This window comes from Nannospalax galili, unplaced genomic scaffold (genome assembly GCF_000622305.1).
Source record: "Nannospalax galili isolate Female #2095 unplaced genomic scaffold, S.galili_v1.0 scaffold384, whole genome shotgun sequence".
In the NCBI taxonomy this organism is placed as follows: Eukaryota; Metazoa; Chordata; class Mammalia; order Rodentia; family Spalacidae; genus Nannospalax; species Nannospalax galili.
Window position 1 is genome coordinate 2,755,284 of NW_008352648.1, and position 16,002 is coordinate 2,771,285.

Here is a 16,002-nt window from a genome sequence, read left to right on the forward strand (position 1 = left end):
CACTGGTTAACTGAGGCACTTTCAACTGTCTTTTCCTTACCCATCCCTCTCCCTCCCAAGCACTGTCAACTTTAAGATGGTGACTTTAAAATTCTCTTGATGAGGTCTAGTGTATTAGCATACACCTTTATTTTCAGGCAGAGGCAGCTGGTTCTCTGTGAGATCAAGGCCAGCCTGGGGTGGTTTACATAGGAAGTTCCAGGCCAGGTGGGGCTACATAGTGAGACCATGTCTCACCCCTCCCCCCCATCCAATTCTCCCGATGAAAATTTTAATGCAAAGTGCTTTTTTTCTAAAATTCTGATTTCAGCTGAATTTGAATTTTAGGGTCAGAAACCTTACCTGGTACAACGGAGAGGAGCTGAGTTTGCCTTAACAACTATAGTGAAGCATTTTGGTGCTGAAATGGCAGTGAAATTGCCACATCTTTGGGATGCTATGGTTGGCCCACTGAAGAGTATGATTGATCTAACTAATTTTGGTATGCATACATTTTTCTCAGGTTTTTTTTGGTCTGTATCATATATATATTCTTTTAGAATAAAAATGTTTATACCTATTCCAGATCAGCAGCTAAGTTCTAAAATGGAAGATTGATTAAAAAATATATTTTCTTATTATTTTATTATTTTTATGTGTATGGAGTGTTTTGCCTGCCTGTGTATAATGCAACCGTGTTATGTAATGCTGGTGGAGTCAGAAGAGGGTGTTGGAATTCCCCTGGAACTGGAGTTATTGACAGTTGTTAGCCACCATGTGGGTGCTGGGAATCAAACAGAGGTCCTCTGCAAGGGCAGCCAGTGCTCTTAACTGCTGAGCCATTTCTTCGGCCTCTTAAAAAAATACTTTTATTTCATGTTTTTTTTAATACGTTTTCCTTTTCTCTTACGTATTTTGAAAAATAGATACTTGAAGTGGATCATTATTTTCAAGCTCCGTGGTTGCTTTAAATGCAGTACTTTAGTATGTAAGGTCATGCCATTTTTAGCACAAAAAGTGGTGTTGGTACCTGTATACTAGCCAAGGAAGTACTAATCTTTTTTTTTGAAGACTCTAGGTTTTGAAAAATTATTTACAAAATGATAGAAATTTCTCTTTGAACAGATGGAAAGTCCCTCCTGGATAGGGGTGATGGTCCTGCTCAAGAATTAGTGAATTCCCTGCAAGTTTTTGAAACAGCAGCAGCTTCAATGGATTCTGAACTTCATCCTTTGGTAATTAGTACAAGTGTGATATTTCTCTAAATTAGACAATTGGTCTTTCTAAATACTTTTAGTACTTGAAAAAAAAATTCATCCCTAGTAATTGCATTTTTCCTTTTATGTGGTGTAAGTAGGTTCTTTCTTTACTGACAGCATATCTCTTAAGGGATTTGTGAGGTAGGTGCATGAATGATAGCATACCAACTTGGAAACAGAATGTGGGGCATTATGGAAAGGGCTCTGTTGCTAAAGGAGCCAGGTGTAAAGAGGAAGGAAAACTGCATGCTGTTTAGACCAGCCTAAGAATAAAGCTAATAATGTAGCTCCGAGAAAGGAACAGCATGGACAGTACAACTTGTTTTCAGGATAAGTCCAAAGGTGGAAGGAAGCTATGTGTCTTAAGATAGAATTGGTCAGTGACAGAGGGAACACTAGCTTCTGTTTCTGGCCTTTCGTTTGTTTGGTTTGGCTTTTTTACTATTATACTTTTGGGGGGGGTTGTTTTTTCTATTGCTTTTGTTTGTTTGTTTTTAGATAGGGTCTTAGTATGTAGCCCTCACTAACCTGGAACTTGCCATATAGACCAGGACATAAATCCATGTAGCTCTGCCTCCTAAGTGCTGGGATTAAAGGCATTGGCCACCATGCCCAGCTTACTGTTAAACTTCTGACAAAAGAGTTTGGAGAGAGGGAGGAGGAAAGTAGATGAGAGAATTTTTGTTTTTTTCATAGAATATTTTCTTTCCATATACATTAGGGAAGCTCTCTGAAGTTTATTGCATTGTAAAGGGTTCTAGCTCCAATTCTGTTACTATGTAACAGTTTTTAAAAATTTATAAATTTTGAATCTAGGAGGTAGTAGGAAAGAATGAAGTATGTCCTTTGACTTGTTAAAATTTTCTGATAAGCCAGAATGGGCTGTATCTGTGTCCCAGCTTTTTGGGAAGCTGAATTAGGATTGTGTGAGTGGAGAAGTTTGAGATGAGCTATATGTTAAGTCCCCATCTTGAGACCCTCCCCTTTTTATCATGAGTAAAGAAAGACAGAGCTCCATTTGTACCCCCTTACCCTTCATAATAAGCAACATGCACTCAGCTGGAATGCAAGACTGACCTAACTGTTGGGCAGATATTTGGCTATCATTGGGAACCTTGGTGTTCTGGGCAGTGGACATTTAGCAGTGAGGTGCTATTATGCTCTGCAGTAGTGATGCTGTGGGAAGCCAGGAAATGAAAATACCTGAGTATGGTGCCCAGAATGAAATCAGGAATTCTGAACTCAGTGAGTGTTCCCTAATAAGTAGTCTTAACTGCCTGTATTTTTTTAAATTTTTAGTTGGTACAGCATTTGTCTCATCTTTATATGTGCCTTCAGTACCCCAGCACTGCAGCGAGGCACATGGCTGCTCGTTGTATAGGGGTCATGAGCAAAATCGCTACCATGGAAACAATGAATATTTTTCTGGAGAAGGTGCTTCCGTGGCTAGGAGCAATTGATGACAGTGTCAAACAAGAAGGTGCAATTGAAGCACTTGCCTGTATCCTTCTTTATTGTGTCAGACCTTGAGAAATATTAGTTAAGAATAACCAAAATAAAGTTGACTTATTTAAAAAATAAATCTGATGCTGGGTGTGGTGGCGCACGCCTTTAATCCTAGCACTTGGGAGGCAGAGGCAGGCGGGCGGATCTTTGTGAGTTTGAGTCCAGACTAGTCTACATAGCAAATTCCAGGACAGCTGGAGCTACAGGGAGACCCTGTCTCAAAAAGACAAAAAATCTGCTTTGTTCTAAAATGACAACTTTTTACATTTTATTTTGAAGTGTTTTAATTTCACTATAAATTCATTAACAAATATGTTTATTTTATTGTTAAAATTTTCACATTAAAATTGGAGGAATTATCAAGACATCTAACTTTAGTAGGCAAAGTGGTTTTATGTACTTTTGAACTAGTAACTGATCTGTTTATTTTTAAAAATATTTTATTTTTTATTTTTATGTGTATGAGTGTATTGCCTGCATGTAGGTAAGTGCACTTGTGTTGTGCAGTGCCCACGGAGGATAGAAGAGACTGTCGGATCCCCTGGAACAGGAGTTACAGACAGTTGTTAGCTGCCATATGGGTGCTGGGATTTGAACCCAGGTTTTCTGCAAGAACAGTCAGTGTTCTTAACCGCTCCACCATCTCTCCAGCCCCCCGATCTGTTTATTTTATAATTAATGTTTTATTAGTATTAACTAGGTACTAGGTAGTTAGTACCTATCTTATAAATGTATGCTTTCAAGCTTTGTCCATTCCTTCAGGGGAAAATGACTGAAATATTCAAGATGACTAAACGCTGGTTTCTCTTCAGATTGCATGAATCTTTGACCTTTGCTGAAATATGCAGACATCTAGAAAGGTACTGGCAAGTCCTCTGTTAAGAACATGGCAGCCATTGTTTGAATCAAAGTCTGTAAATCCTGTATCTCAGAGCAAGAAAAGTCATAAGAGCAGATGAGTAGAAACTTTGGTTCATTACTCAAGGTTACAGGAGGGCTATACTTAGCTTACTAGGTTTGGTATATCCAGTTGATGACTTTCTGGATCCTGGTGGGAAGTTTGAGTTAATTTTGTAGTGACACAGCTATATTTTTATTTTATGTGTATGAGTGCATTCCCCTCATATGTGTAAATGCACCTGTGCTGTGCAGTGCCTGCAGAGGTCAGAAGAGGATGTCAGATCCCCTGGACCAGAGCTACAGACTGTTGTTGGCTGCCATATGGGTGCTGGGACTCCAACCTGGGTGCTCTGCAAGAGCCAGTGCTCTTAACCACTGAGCCATCTCTCCAGCCCCTTGCAGAAAGTTTTCTAATAAGAAAAACCTTAGTAAATTTTCTCTATCCTTTTTCAGAAAAAATAATTTTGTATTTGAATTATGAGCTACTTGCATAATGTTTTCAAAGGAGTAGTAGTATACAAATCAAGTTATGGTTATATAATAGAAATCACACTCTTGAACCAGGCAGGGTGGTAAATATCTGTAAACCCAGCACTTGAGAGGTAGAGGCAGGAAGATTCAAGGTCAGTCTGTGCTCTGGGATATCCTTTCAAAAAAAAAACAAAACAAAACAAGACAAGAAAAAAGCAGAGTGGTCAGGATGTATTATATACATGTATGAAATTTCCAGAGAACAGATTTTAAAAATTCTGTTTACAATCTTCGTATATTTGTATGTTTGTGAAACCATCTACTTGGGAACTATTTCAAAATTTCCTTAATGACCTACTCAGGTGTAATGGAACAGTTGGACGTTGGTATTGTTCCATATATTGTTCTTTTAGTTGTTCCTGTGTTGGGAAGAATGAGTGATCAGACAGACAGTGTGAGGTTCATGGCTACTCAGTGCTTTGCAACACTAATTAGATTGATGCCACTTGAGGTAAGTTGAAGATATTTTGATTTGTGAATTAACTATTTTCTGTAAGTTCACAATAATTATACCTCTTTTTTTTTTGGCCTTTTTGAGACAGGGTCTCCCTGTAGCCCCAGCTGTCCTGGAACTCACTATGTAGACCAGGCTGGCCTCGAACTCGTGAAGATCCGCCTGCCTCTGCCTCCCAAATGCTGGGATTAAAGGCATGCGCCACCATGCCCAGCTTAAACTATTTTTAAACATTTGTTTGCTTAGTTTTTTATTTTTGCTGTTGTTTTGTTTTGTTAGTTTGAGAAAGGATCTCATAATATTGCCCCAGGTGACCTGGAACTTGCTATGTAGGCCATCCCAGGCTGGCCTCAATCTCACAGAGATCTGCCTGCCTCTGCCTCTGCCTCCTGAGTGTTGGGAATAAAGCCATGCACCACCAAGCCTGGTTTCATTGATTGTGTGTGTGTGTGTGTGTGTGTGTGTGTGTGTGTGTGTGATGCGCTTGTGCATATATAGAGGTCAGAGGACAGCTTGGAGGAGTTGGTTTTCCCTTCCACCAAGTGGGTCCTCAGGATTGAACTCAGGTTCATCACTGTAATACCTCAGGTTGACCCCCTGTAATAATATTCCACTCCCACCCCCCACCAAAACTCCAACACAAAACAATCCTGTTATGTTACTGTGTATTCTGTATCTCCATGGGTAAATTTGTGTAAATATGTAGAGTAATAATTATATGATGATTCAAAAGTAACAATCAAAATTTTTTATTTAAAAGTGTTTTGTGCAGCTGGGCGTGGTGGCGTATGCCTTTAATCCCATCACTTGGGAGGTAGAGGCAGATGGATCTCTGTGAGTTAAAGGCCAGCCTGGTTGTGTATATATTGAGTTCAGGTCAGCTGGGGCTACAGGGAAATCTTGTCTGGAAAAAACAAAAAAACAAAAAGTTTTTTTTGTGGTACTGTGGATTGAACCTAAGACCTTGTGCGTGCTAGTCAAGTATTCTATCATTAAGCTGCAGTGGTATTTATCTCAAGAATATGACAGCGGTTGGGAATATGGCTCAGTGGGTAAGACTGCTTGCTATACAAGTATAAGGCTCTGAGTTTGAATCTTCAGCACTCACATAAAAAGCCAGGTTGTGGCCACATGTGACTGTCACCTGAACACTATAAGGGGCAGAGAGTAGGAGGATTGTTTGGACTTGCTGGTGGCTGGCCTAGCGCTGGGTTTGGTGAAGAGACTTAAGGGATTGTGATGGAGAGTTGTAGAGCCAGACGCTCTCATCCTCCTGGCCTTCGTGCACGCGTGGGCACACACACAGTATGATAAATCAGTGATGAACCATAAGGCTAGATACATTCAAGGTAAGTCTGTGAGTATGATGAGTATGTCAAGGAAATTGGTAGAGTACTCATGACTTTAGATTATTTAAGGGAAAAAAAGCTCAGTTTAAACAAACAATTGCACAGTACTTTTCTCAGTATATTGTATTTTGACAAGGAACAGTGTTTTTATATATATGTTTCATATTTTGTCTCATACTCATCAAGGACTGATACAGCATTTTTACTGCCTTGTCAAAATGTTCTTTAAAAACATTTTTTATTGATTAAGAAAAATTGTATGTGTATGACTGTTTTGCCTGATGTATACCACATGCATATGCAGTGCCCACAAAGATCAGAAGAGGATGTTGGATTCACTTGAATTGGAGTTATAGATGGTTGTCAGCCACCTTGTAGGTGCTGGGAACTGAACCTGTAGATACAGGCTGGCCTTGAACTCACGGAGATCTGACTGCCTCTGCCTCCTGAGTGCTGGGATTAAAGGCATGCACCATCATGCCCAGCAACTTTTTTTGTTTTGTTTTGTTTTGTTTTTTTTGAGACAGGATTTCATGTAGCTCAGGCTGACCTCAAACTCTTTGGTTGAACATGGCTTTGAATTACTGACCCTTCTATTTCTGCCTCCTGAGTTCTATGGTTATAAGCATAGAGTTTATGCATTGTTGGGGTTGAACCCAAGGCTTTGTGAATGCTAGATAAGCACTCTATCACCTGAGAGTCATCTTCAACTTAGTGTTAATATATTTTAAAAAATCATTTCAGGCAGGCATTCCAGACCCTCCAAACATGTCAGAAGAATTAATCCAGTTGAAAGCAAAAGAACGACACTTTTTAGAGCAATTATTAGATGGAAAAAAGTTAGAAAATTACAAGATTCCAGTACCAATTAATGCTGAACTAAGAAAATATCAGCAGGTAAGTTCATACTTAGTCTTATAAATATGGATAATCACTTTCTATTTGATTTAGTAATGTTTGGATTTAGATTCTTTTAAAAAATTTTTTTATTTTATGTGCATGAATGTATTGCCTGCATGTATGTAGTGCACATGTATCATGCAGTACTCGTGGAGGTCGGAAGAGGGTGTCAGATCCCCTGGAACTGGAGTTGCGGATAGTTGTTAGCCACCATGTGAGTGCTTGGAACTGAACCCAGGTCCTCTGTAAAAACAGCCAGTGCTCTTAACCACTGAGCCATCTCTCCAACTCCCTGGATTTAGAGTCTTATAATGATTATGTTGATTTATTTCTCTTTTGCATATATAAAGATTTAATTTTGTGCAAATGTGTTTTACAAGAATTCTTGGGATCTGTTCACATATATAATTTTTCTTTCTCTCCCCAACCTTACAGGATGGTGTGAACTGGTTAGCCTTTCTTAACAAGTATAAGCTTCATGGAATTCTGTGTGATGACATGGGTTTAGGAAAAACATTGCAGTCTATCTGCATTTTAGCAGGAGATCATTGTCAGAGGTAATTTAAGGCCTTATTTCAAAATAACATTTCTTAATTCTGAGAAATGTAAACAAATAGCCTATTTTCTTTCTTTTTTTGCTGTTGTAAAGGGCCCAGGAATATGCAAGATCAAAACTAGCTGAGTGTATGCCACTTCCTTCCTTGGTGGTCTGTCCACCAACATTAACAGGTCATTGGGTAGATGAAGTGGGTAAATTTTGTTCCAGAGAATATCTCAATCCCCTGCATTATACTGGACCTCCCACTGAAAGAATAAGGTAAGACCTATACAACAAAAACGTGTAATTCCAAACACTAGTTTGGAAGCGTAAAATTTACTAAAAATGAATTGTGGTTAGCTCTTTTGGTTTCATGACTTAGAAATTCAACTTAAGAAAGGTGAGTGTACTTTAGGATAATATCATCAGTGAAGGTTTACCAGAATTCAAGGATTTAACCATCCATTGTGTATTTGAAATATTACAGATGAGGAACTATCTGGAACCATGGCCATTCTCTATGCCCCTTTGAGGAGCCCTGTGACCATAGCATCTCCTTGTTCTTTTATTTCCATTCTTTATACACTCCTCTAGGAGTTCCTCTTTCTCCTGCTCCTTTTTCTTCTCTCTCTCTCTCTCTTTTTTTTTTTTTTTGGTCTTTTTGAGACAGGGTCTCCCTGTAGCCCCAGCTGTCCTGGAACTTACTATGTAGATCAGGCTGGCCTCGAACTCACAAAGATCCCGCCTGCCTCTGCCTCCCAAGTGCTGGGATTACAAGCATGTGCCACCATGCCCGGTCTGTAGTTTCACTCTTAAAATTGTATTAAAAACTTTATAATCCCCATTTCCTGATTTTTTTTTTTTTTTTTTTTTTCCTTCTTAAAGGTTACAGCACCAAGTAAAAAGGCATAATCTGATAGTGGCGTCATATGATGTTGTGAGAAATGACATAGATTTCTTTAGGTAAGAATTAAAATATTTTTTTAAAATATGTAGTATTGATAAAAACAGAACCAGTGGGAGGGCGGATAAGTGAGGGTAATGGGGTGATGCATAGGAGTAACAGCCATGATGCACATGCATGAAAATGCCATAGCAAAACCCATCAATTTGTACAGTGAATGCTTGATAGTTTAAATTTAAAAGCTAAGGTGGGAGAAAGCACAAAAAAGATTGCCAGGTTGTTGGAACATATTATTTCTCTGGGTTGTAGCTACATGTGTGTGTACACCGTTTAAAATTCATGCATCTGTTCACTTCAGAATTGTAGAGCTTTTTTTTTTTTTTTTTCTTTTGGTCTTTTCAAGCTAGGGTCTCCCTGTACCCCAGCTGGCCTGCTTGCTATGTAGACCAGGCTGGGACTAAAGGCGTGTGCCACCATGCCCAGCAAGAAATGTTGCATTTTCTACATGTACTATTTCTCTGAAGTGTTTCCGGCAAAAAAAGAGAAAAATTTATTATCAAATTCAAAAATACTTAATTTTCTTGCTTCCAAGATACTTCCTATAGTGTTTGATGTATAGGAAAAGACAATAAAATTTTCTGTTTATTTTCCCATAGAAATATTAAATTTAACTACTGTATTCTTGATGAAGGCCATGTCATAAAAAATGGAAAAACAAAATTATCAAAGGCAGTAAAACAACTGACTGCTAATTATCGAATTATTCTTTCTGGAACACCAATCCAGGTAATTACTGTTCTTCCTTTTTAAAACGGCAACAAAAAATTTGCCAGGTAGATAGTGGGTGTGACATTTGGCAGTGAATTGAAGAGTTTTTTATTTTATACAGATGCCAAAAAAATTTCCAGTAGTTTTGTTGCTTTTATGACGGTTCTTTTGGTATGCACCAGTATCAAACAAGGCAAATTTAAAATTTTTTATTTTTATTTATTGTTTTAGACAGGGTCTTACTATGTAGCTCCAGCTGGCCTGGAACTCGCTTCAGAGACCAGCCTGACCTCAAAATCTCCTGCTTCTTAAGTTTTAAAGGTCATATTTAAACTGAAATATAAACATATCATATAAATTTAAACATATATAAAATGAAAGATACCACACTTTACACTGACCATTCTACTTCAGTAATATTACCCTGCAGTCTCATTTAGCATTGAAAGACTAGAACCAACTTAGAAACTGGTCATCATATAGTAGAAGTATGAAAGATTCTGCTGTCTGAGAATTTATTGCACATATTCATATCTAGCCTGGATAGCCAGTTTTGGTAGGAAGATGACCTTATCATCTTCCAGTTAATAAGAGGTTATTCTCCAGTTCTAAAAATGAGTGAGTGAGTGTGTGTGTGTGTGTGTGTGTGTGTGTGTGTGTTTGGTGTTTTCTTTTAAATTTTATGTGTAGGAGCATTTTGTCTGCATGTATGTAATTGTATCACATGCATACAATGCCTGCATAGGTCAGAATAGGACCTCAGATCCCCTGGAACTGGAGTTATTGATGGTTATTGGCCCCCATGTGGGTGTTGGGAACCAAACTTGGATTCCTGAAAGAGTAGCCAGTGTTCTTAACCACTTAGCCGTCTCTCCAGAGTGAAACCCTGTATAGAACATCATGGAAACAACACAGTGCTTTTAAATAGGCCACTACTTTTATTTGGTTCAAACCTCATTTTGGATCTTCTCTAATGAAAAGCCATTCTTCTTTCCCCATTCCTCACCTTAACAGGTTAGTTCTGAAGCTGTCAGGTGAGTTTCTGTACTGCAGAGCTTTAGTGGGATTAGAAGGGGTCTGAGTGAGAGGGCAGCTGTGTGTGCTGAGCCAGAGCCTGGACTGGATGAGGAAGCTCCTGAAGAGGAAGGAAGTGGGCAGCACATTAGGTTCTGGATCTGTTAGGAAAATGATAAGTTCTGGCTTCATTTTTTTTCCCCAAGAAACTTGCCCTATCATGGAGACTTTGCTTTTTTTTTTTTTTTTTTTTCCCATAAATTCTAGGTGCACTTGACTTTGATAATCAAACTCTTCCAAGTTTACTTCGTAATTTTTGGCCAGATTTCTTAAATATTGCTGTCAATTTGAATATCAAAGATAAACTAAGAGAATCAGAAACATTCTTCCTATCTATTTGCTACTTCAGATGCACTGTTAGGAGAATATAAACGTTATGACTCAAATTTCATTCTGGTGGAGGAGACTACCTCCAAAGGGGTAGAAATTTTCTCTAAGGATACTGATCTAAGACTGTAGATTAAAAGAGATTTACATACCTAATAATGTTGTCATAATCTCTCATCTGTGTCATCATAATGACCTTTCACTACTGCTCCTTTTTTTTTAATATTTTGTTTATTTTTATATCTGTATGAGTGTATTGCCTGCATGTATGTGAGTGTACCCATGTCATGCAATGCCTCGGAGGTCAGAAGAGGGCTTCAGATTCCTCTGGAACTGGAGTTAAGGATGGTTTGTAGCTGCCGTGTGGGGGTTGGGAATTGAACCTGGGTCCTCTGCGAGAGCAGTCAGTCCTCTCAACCACTGAGCCATCTCTCCAGCCCCCACTGCTCCTTTTTTTAAAAGTGTAAGGAAACAATCCCAGAATAAAAGATAACTAGTGTTCCTTTTTTTTATGTCCAGAACAATGTTTTGGAGCTGTGGTCATTATTTGATTTCCTCATGCCAGGATTTTTGGGTACTGAACGCCAGTTTGCTGCTCGATACGGCAAACCTATATTAGCAAGTAGAGATGCGCGAAGCTCCAGTCGTGAACAGGAAGCAGGTAAGAAAGTACTACAGACCAGTCCTCATGTTAGTGAGTATAACTCACTCCAAATTTTTTAAAAGCAATGCTCTCAATATTAACAGGTGTTCTAGCAATGGATGCACTGCACCGCCAAGTCCTGCCATTTCTTTTGAGAAGAATGAAAGAAGATGTTTTGCAGGATCTTCCACCTAAAATTATTCAAGATTATTATTGTACTCTTAGTCCTCTCCAGGTGAGGAATATTATCATTGTAGTTGTTGATAGAATGTTATTAGCAGAATGCTTTGCATAACTCAGAATACTAAAAGCCTTAGCCTTTGGTTTTATCAAATGCATGTAGATAAGCCCAAATGAATCTGTTTAGATGTGTGCATTTTGAATATAGCATTAAAATATAACCCAGTATCATAGTTACTTTCTTATATGTCTAGTTAGTTAAAAAGGCTAACTGGGTTAAGTTGTTGATGAGGTAGTATCTATGATGGTTATATTACAAGATCCCTTAGTGGATTCTTGAAACCATTACTAGTACTGAACCACATGTATGCTATGTTTCATTCTTACCGTTAATCTTTGTAACTTCAACATACACACACATATTTGCCTTTCCTCATTAAGATCTTTTCCTTTTCACTTAAAGAAAGCACTTTATGGCTTCTCTTTGGCATATCCAAATCTGTAGCATCTCAACTCTTGCACTATGGGACTATTATTGAGTGAAAGTAGTGGTACTTGAACACAGGTATTGTGGAACCATGGCAGTTATCTGTATTGGAATTGGGACTAAATGGCTAATGGACAGGTACCATATACAGCATGGATATGCTTAACAAAGGCTGATTCACATCCCTGGCAGAAGAGAATGGGGTAGCACAAGATTTCACCACATCAAGTAGCACAGAATTTCAAATATATGACTTTTTACTTAATATTTTCAGAGAGTAAAAAGGGAAAGAACAGTGCTACTGTAAGCTAATCTTCATTAGGGCCAAACCCCTGAATGCTCTTGTGTCATCCTCCCAAGAGTACTGTAGATACTAGTAATCCCCATTTTGTCAGATAAAAAAAGGCTCAGAAAAAGTAACTTACCTAATAACATATTAGGGTTAAGTGTGAAACTTAGATCAGTGTGACCTTACTGCCCCTGAAGTGTTAGTTGTTTGCTATATATGTTCCAAATAAATTTTGCCTTCCATACAATAATGATTTTGTACATAGAGACTATTATCAGAGAACTTTTTAATAGAGTTATTTTTATGTGTTAATATGACTATTTTGCCTGCATGTATGTATGTGCATCATGTGTATAGTTGATACTTGGCATCGTGTGTATAGTTGATACTTGCAGAGGCCAGAAGAGGGTGTCATATCCCCTAGAACTAGAGTTATAGGAAGTTGAGAGCCACCATATGGGTGCTGAGCACCAAACCCAGGTCCTCTGTAAGAACAGCAGGTACTTCAATCGCTGTGTCATCTCTCCAGCCCCTGTTATCAAAAAACTTACTGTGAGCCTTTCCTTGTACTTTTGTAAGGATATATGGAAAATACTCCTAAGTCAGACTTTTCTGTTTGAATGTTTTGTTTATGCTCTATTTCAGTATTAGTTGATTTGGTAAAGTGAAATGAATAAAAGCTATAGCCACAATCTTACCTTTTCCTTCTCCATTGTATATTAATTGATCGTGTGTTAGCCAGCATTGATCTATTCCATGTGGGCTTAGTGGGCAGTATACTGGTCTGGAGGCTGAGGGCTCTGATTCTTCTATGCCTCAGTTCTCTGGTTCCCCATTCCTTCATTCTTAAAACCTGGATTTTTAGTATTTTGAAAAGAATGTTTTAAGAATAATGAGATACTTTTTGCTCTGTGAAAAAAAACTTCAGCAGTATACTGGTGGTAGTGCTATAATAACAGGCACAAGCCACATTTAAATAAAGGAAGGGAACTCCATGGCTTTATTTAGGACTTGTGGGTTTGTGTTCTGTGATTTTTGTTCTTCAGCCTTTTATAGATTGTATTTCCTTTTACATTATATTATTGCATTACATTATATTGAGTTCTCAGTTTAGGCTAGCAGTAACATTCTTCTTTTTTTTTGTTTTTTGAGACAGCCTCTCCCTGTAACCCCAGCTGGCATGGAACTTATTTGTAGGCCAGGCTGACTTTACAGTCTTACAGCACTCTGCCTCTCAAGTGCTGGGATTAAAGACCTGCACCACCATGCCCAGCCTGTGGTAACATTCTTTTAAAATTTGATCTCAGAATGTGCTTATAGCATCTTTGACCACATAAGTTTAAAAAAAAAAAAAAAAGATTTTTCTTGTAGAAAATCTGACCAATTCTTAAGAAAATTCTTGAGAAAATATGTTTTTTAAACGGTAGAAAAATTTTCAATGTGATTTTAAAGGAACTTGCCAAAATAACAAATTATAGGTATCATAATTTGTTTTCACCTAATAGGGCAGGTTTAATGTACTACTCTTGACTTTACTAGCTATGTATCTGAAGAATTTTTTTAAATGCATATTTAACTGGTTCCATGGGGACAATTTTACAGGTTCAGCTCTATGAAGATTTTGCTAAATCTCGTGCCAAGTGTGATGTTGATGAGACAGTGTCTTCAGCTGCACTTTCTGAAGAAACAGAAAAACCAAAACTTAAAGCTACAGGTCATGTGTTCCAGGTAGATTATAGATAATGGGGAAATTTTTATATAGAACACTAAAATACAGATTTATTTTCAGTTTTTTAATATTGTATATAATGCAAAAATTGTCAAAGTATACCTATTTAATATTCACTTAAGGCTAGACATGGTGGTGCACACCTTTAATCCCAGCACACAGGAGGCCAGAGGCAAGTGGATCTCTGAGATCAAGGTCATCCTGGTCTACATAGCAAGTTCCAGGCCAGCTGGGGCTGCAGGGAGACCCTGTCTCAAGATAAGAAAAACCCCAAACAAACCACTTTAAAAAAAGATTTATTTTTAATTATGTGTAAATATGTGTCTTTCTGTGGGTATGTGCATGTGAGTGCAAGTGCTCACTGAGTCCAGAAGAGTGTCTGTTCCATGGTCCACTGGAACTGGAGTTAAAGGCAGGTGTGAGTTCTCCAACATGAGTGCTGGGACTCAAACTTGGGTCCTCTGGAAGAGCACTAGGTGCTGCTAATTGTTGAGCCATTCCCCCTAACTTTTTTTTGACAGTCTCATAGCCCAGGCCAGCTGCAAACTCACTGTGTAACTGAAGATGGATTGCAACTCCTGATCTGCCTGCCTCCTGAGTGCTGAGATTATAAGCATGTGTCACCATACCCAGCTTAATATTAATTTAATATTAGTAAATAGAAAATGCTTTTAATATTAAAAACACAAAATATGTTTGTTTTTCATAAAAAGAGGGTTTTAGGGGCTGGAGAGATGGTTCTGTGGCTGGGAGCACTGGCTGTTTTTACAGAAGACTTAGGTTCAAATCCCAGCACCCACATGGCAACTGTCCGTAACTCCAGTTCCAGGGGATCTGATAGCCTCTTCTCTCCTCCACAGGCATTGCACAACACAGGTGCACTTACCTACATGCAGGCAATACATGTACGTATACACATAAAATAAAAATAATAAAATATTTTTTTAAAAAAGAGTGTTTTAGAAGCAAGAGTCTTTTCATTTTCATTTCATAATGCAGTGGAGTACCTTACTACATGGCAGTAACAACTTTTTAAAAATTTTAATTTTTTTATGTGTGTAAATGTATTTATTACCTGCATGTAGGTAGGTGTACCTGTGTCACGCAGTGCTCAAGGAGGTCAGAAGAGGATGCTCTTAACCACTGAGCCATCTCTCTAGTCATAGCAGTGATTTCTTATTTTCTTAAGCAGTTTTATTGAATTTTTGCGATTTCCATACAATGTAATTTGATGGCATTTATATCCCCTCTCCCATCCACACCTCTCTATATCCCCAATGTGCTCTCTGGATAATAAAGCCTATAGAGTCTAACTTGAATCCCCAAATGTTCTCCAGCATGGGTTCATCCACTCCAGCTTGCATAGGACTTGTGCATGCTGTCACCATTACTGTGAGTTCATATGAATAACTGACCAGCTGTCTGGAGAATTCTTTAAAGCTCCAGGGTTGAATAAAGTGGCAGACCATGGACTGACAGAATAGCACAGTGGTAGAGAGCTTGCCCAGCATGCACAAAGCACTGGATTCAATCCCTAGCACCTTAAAAGAACAATTATATAAGTAAAATACATAGTATATAAGAGAAATAAAGAGTTTTAGATTGTAGGAGCCTGTTACAGAGACCCAAATCATTAATTAAATAACAGAAGACAAAGGACATGGTTGAATCAAAGAGGCCCAGTGATGTTTTATTTCTCAAACAGAACCACTTGAAACAATCACTTAGCTCCATCGCCACTCCCAGACCTATTGCATTAGAACACCAATAACCCATGCCTATAGTTCCCAGCATTTGGGAGGTGGAATGAAGAGGATCAGAAGCTCAAAGCCACCTGGCCTACATAGCAAGTTTGAGGCCAGTCTAGACTACGCGAGGCTCTGTCTCAAAAAAACAAAAAAGAATGTTATATAATGAGACTAGTTAGATACTTACAGTTTCATAAGGTCCCCCCAAACGTCTAACTCCTGAAGTTTAAGAAATTCTTCCCTAAGAAACGCCTGGTTATTAGGCACTTAGAATGGGAAAGAGCACTCTGCCCATTTATATTTGACTTGGTGACAGAGTCTTGCTGACCTGCCCAGTCTGGCCTCAGACTTTCAATTCTCCTGCCTCAGCTTCCCAGGTAGTTAATTTTAGATTAAAAGCATGTACTGCCACTGAGGCATGGTGGTGCACGCCTTTA

At 38.4% G+C, this 16,002-nt stretch overlaps 1 protein-coding gene across 2 annotated transcripts in view; it reads left to right on the plus strand.

The window, feature by feature from the left end:
• The window catches only part of Btaf1 (B-TFIID TATA-box binding protein associated factor 1), a 112,776-nt gene that overhangs the window by 82,656 nt on the left and 14,118 nt on the right, over nucleotides 1–16,002 (plus strand). For both annotated transcript variants that reach the window (XM_008849604.2, XM_029554328.1), the window contains 12 exons: nucleotides 328–481; nucleotides 1,105–1,214; nucleotides 2,538–2,739; nucleotides 4,478–4,626; nucleotides 6,723–6,875; nucleotides 7,314–7,435; nucleotides 7,528–7,695; nucleotides 8,302–8,379; nucleotides 8,977–9,106; nucleotides 11,009–11,150; nucleotides 11,237–11,367; nucleotides 13,691–13,816. In XM_008849604.2, the coding sequence (XP_008847826.1) occupies nucleotides 328–481; nucleotides 1,105–1,214; nucleotides 2,538–2,739; nucleotides 4,478–4,626; nucleotides 6,723–6,875; nucleotides 7,314–7,435; nucleotides 7,528–7,695; nucleotides 8,302–8,379; nucleotides 8,977–9,106; nucleotides 11,009–11,150; nucleotides 11,237–11,367; nucleotides 13,691–13,816 (1,665 nt within the window). The remainder of the gene's footprint in view (nucleotides 1–327; nucleotides 482–1,104; nucleotides 1,215–2,537; nucleotides 2,740–4,477; nucleotides 4,627–6,722; nucleotides 6,876–7,313; nucleotides 7,436–7,527; nucleotides 7,696–8,301; nucleotides 8,380–8,976; nucleotides 9,107–11,008; nucleotides 11,151–11,236; nucleotides 11,368–13,690; nucleotides 13,817–16,002) is intronic.